Source organism: Nicotiana attenuata, chromosome 6, assembly GCF_001879085.1.
Source record: "Nicotiana attenuata strain UT chromosome 6, NIATTr2, whole genome shotgun sequence".
In the NCBI taxonomy this organism is placed as follows: Eukaryota; Viridiplantae; Streptophyta; class Magnoliopsida; order Solanales; family Solanaceae; genus Nicotiana; species Nicotiana attenuata.
In genome coordinates this window covers 84,338,016-84,341,124 of record NC_031994.1, presented here as the reverse complement: position 1 = coordinate 84,341,124, position 3,109 = coordinate 84,338,016, and the positions used below count along the sequence as shown (strand labels likewise).

General features: G+C 36.2%; 1 protein-coding gene across 1 annotated transcript; it reads left to right on the top strand.

Annotated features, from left to right (window-relative positions):
- Positions 251-1,180, top strand: LOC109228353 (21 kDa protein-like). The gene has a single exon (XM_019393503.1). The coding sequence runs from the start codon at positions 367-369 to the stop codon at positions 1,012-1,014; it is 648 nt and encodes a 215-aa protein (XP_019249048.1). The 5' UTR covers positions 251-366; the 3' UTR covers positions 1,015-1,180.

The window sequence follows — 3,109 nt, the reverse complement described above, 5'->3', positions numbered from 1 at the left end:
CTGAGTTCAACAAATGGACGAGTTAATAACCAATCCAACCTTAAACAATATGAACGAATTAAATAAGTTTAGACTCAAATTGCTACCCTTAATTCTACGAATTGATATTTGGGATGAGAATATTAATTCATTGAATATCGTTCACTTTAAGTACTCCGTGCTATCCACTTTTTCCTTTTTCCTTTTTATATAGCAATCAATATATCAAAACCAAAACCCGTGATCGTAAAATGAGCCCCATAACATGTATATGCACAACAAGTATTAAAATAAAATAAAGTAGGAACACTGTATCCTTTATAAGAAAGTGCAAAGGACCTTTTCCCAACCATTCATCCCAAATCCATTTTGCCCCATCATTTGGATATGGATCCCTCTGCTCTTTCATTTCTACATTGTCCTAATTGCCATAGCCTTGCATCTATCCGCATTTCCTTTTTCTACTTCATTTTAATAACATCCATTTTAATATGCTCAGCAACAGCAACACGAGACCTCGCCAGAAAATCAGAAACCAATACTTCTGAGTTCATTACGAACTCTTGCGGTATAACATTGTACACCAAATTGTGCGTTGAAACACTTTCACCTTACTCAAACTCCATCCAAACAAACCCTAAAGAATTGGCTAATGCAGCACTTACAGTGAGCCTAAAAGGGGCTAAATCAACAACAAATAAGATTTCAAAGATGTCCAAAGAGCAAGACTTGGGTCCAGCTGAAACACATGCCTTAACGGACTGTGTGGAAAACATGGAGGATTCTGTGGATGAACTTCAGAAATCTTTGTTAGAGATGAAGAATTTGAATGGGCCTGATTTTGAAGAGAAAATGGGGAATGTAATGACTTGGGTAAGTGCTGCTTTGACAGATGAAGATACTTGTATGGATGGGTTTGAAGGAAATGGTAACATGAATGAGAAAGTTAAGGCAACTATTAGAAATTACATTGTTAATGTTGCCCAGTTAACTAGTAATGCTTTAGCTCTTACCAAAAATCTTTCATCCTCTTAGCTGATTCACCTGTGTAATTTATTCTGCTGTTTTATTTTCCATCTCCCACTTTTTGGAACAGAAAACAGACTTCTGTTATTTTCTCTCTGTAATTTGCTTTCAAAATGTAGAAACAAATAATTCATGTGACATTTCTCTTATAATGGGTAAAATTATAACTTAAAGATTTCCTGGTTTCAAAATTCATAGTAACAGGGGTGACCAAATAAATGTTAATAAAATTATGAGAGCCTTCACCAGCATTTACCTGTCAACAGTCATTGTGTTCAATCCGTGGCTTATGTAAATATTTCGTAAGCAATATTGGCATATATTTAAATAAGTAAGCAAATTCAGCATTAACTTGACGTAATTGATGACCATAAAATTTCGTTGCAAAAAATTATGATTTTGAGGCTGAAAAGATTCTTTTTAAAACTATGTTGTTCTTATTACATCATAATCATTCGAATGATAATTTTGAATTGTTAATTGATGTTTTATACTTCAGTGCCACACAAGAGGGGAGATTTGTGTGGTGTTCAATTTTAGCGAGCACAGATTATAGGACTTGGTTCTTCTATGTGTTCCTTTTACTACTATTGCGAAAATAATAAATGCGGAAAGTAAAGAACACAAGTATTTGTAAGTGGAAAATACCCGGCTCAAAAGGCGAAAAAGATCACGACCTACTACTCAGTAGGATTTCCCCATCATCTCACTAAATCACTGAGCCAAAGCAGCATTTACAAAACTCCTTGTAAACCTAAGGGTTACCTCTAATCCCGTTGTGGCAACTAGCCTCTAGCTGTTGCGACAACTTCAAGTTAACTCTAACTTGAATACAACACTCAGAGTACCTAGTACAATTACTTCTAGATAAAGCTGAAGTGTACAATTTGAAATACCTACTACAATGAAACTAGAATAAAAGACAGACACTTGGAACTGGTTCTTCTATCTGGTTCATGTAGCTTCAGGTTCGCATACTTGAATCACACAAGAATTGTTTGCAAAATGCCTTGCTATTTTGCTCTCAACTCACATTTAACTTCAGCGTTTGTGCGTGCCTGTAAAATGAGAACATCCTGCAATTTATAGAGTTAGTAGAATAGGAAATAACTAGAGTTCTAATGCAATACTCTTCCTTGGTGGAAGAGTTCTAGTTATCTTCAACTTCTAACTCCTCCCTTATCTTGGATAGAGTTCTCTTCCAGTAAGGAGTCCCTCTGCTCTTTCATGTAACATTTTCGATCAGGAGATATGAGATATAACCACTTAAGCTCATCTCTTTCACGTGCATTCTTTGTGCTTGAATCTGCCCGTGTCTGTGTACACTGTGTATGGACCTGGTTCATCGTTGAGTTCCTTTGTCAATCATCAAAACAAACTTCATTTAGGCCAACAAAGTCCCCCTTTTTGATGATGACAAACTCTATGCTTTTTATAAGCATAGGCCCTGTGTCAATTCAACTCAACATTAACACAATGCTAGAACACTTTCCATCTTAAAGTCACAAATCATCAAGGACCAGGTTCATTAGATTATAAACATCACAGTAAAAAGTACAACCTTTCTTCCCCTTTTGGTATCATCGAAAAGTTGGATAATTATGTTAGATAACCAGATTTTAATAGGTGTTACTCATGGCCACTAGGGCTACTTTAAATGCAATCATGGAGTCAGACATCATTTATCATCCCATCTAAGAAATATCAACAAACAATTAGAGCACAAAAACAATTGAATGTCATTGATACTAGTCATCCACAAAGCATAAAGAGAAATAAAAATACTGTATAATGAGTAAAAAGAACAAAACAAAATCCCACCTGGTTTACTGGTTTGTCTAACTAGGCTGGGAAGGACCAGGTTCTTTGTTTTTGGCTTGAAGTAGCTTCAGCATATCATGAAGAATGCCATCATTCTTCTCCGTCTCCTTTGTAAGCTCAGCCATGAGAGCATCCCTCTTAGTTTCTACTTCAGTCATCCTCTTCTTCAACCTCTCAAATTTCAGCATCCTTAGCCCCACTCCCTTGTACCAAGGCTCGCACTTTGTTGTTCACATGTACCTTCTCAGATGAACCAGGATTTTGGAAGTGGTATGGACCTCAT

Bases quoted from the DNA above. Each gene is read 5' to 3' on its own strand.
- LOC109228353 (XM_019393503.1), top strand. From the start codon at position 367: ATGGATCCCTCTGCTCTTTCATTTCTACATTGTCCTAATTGCCATAGC.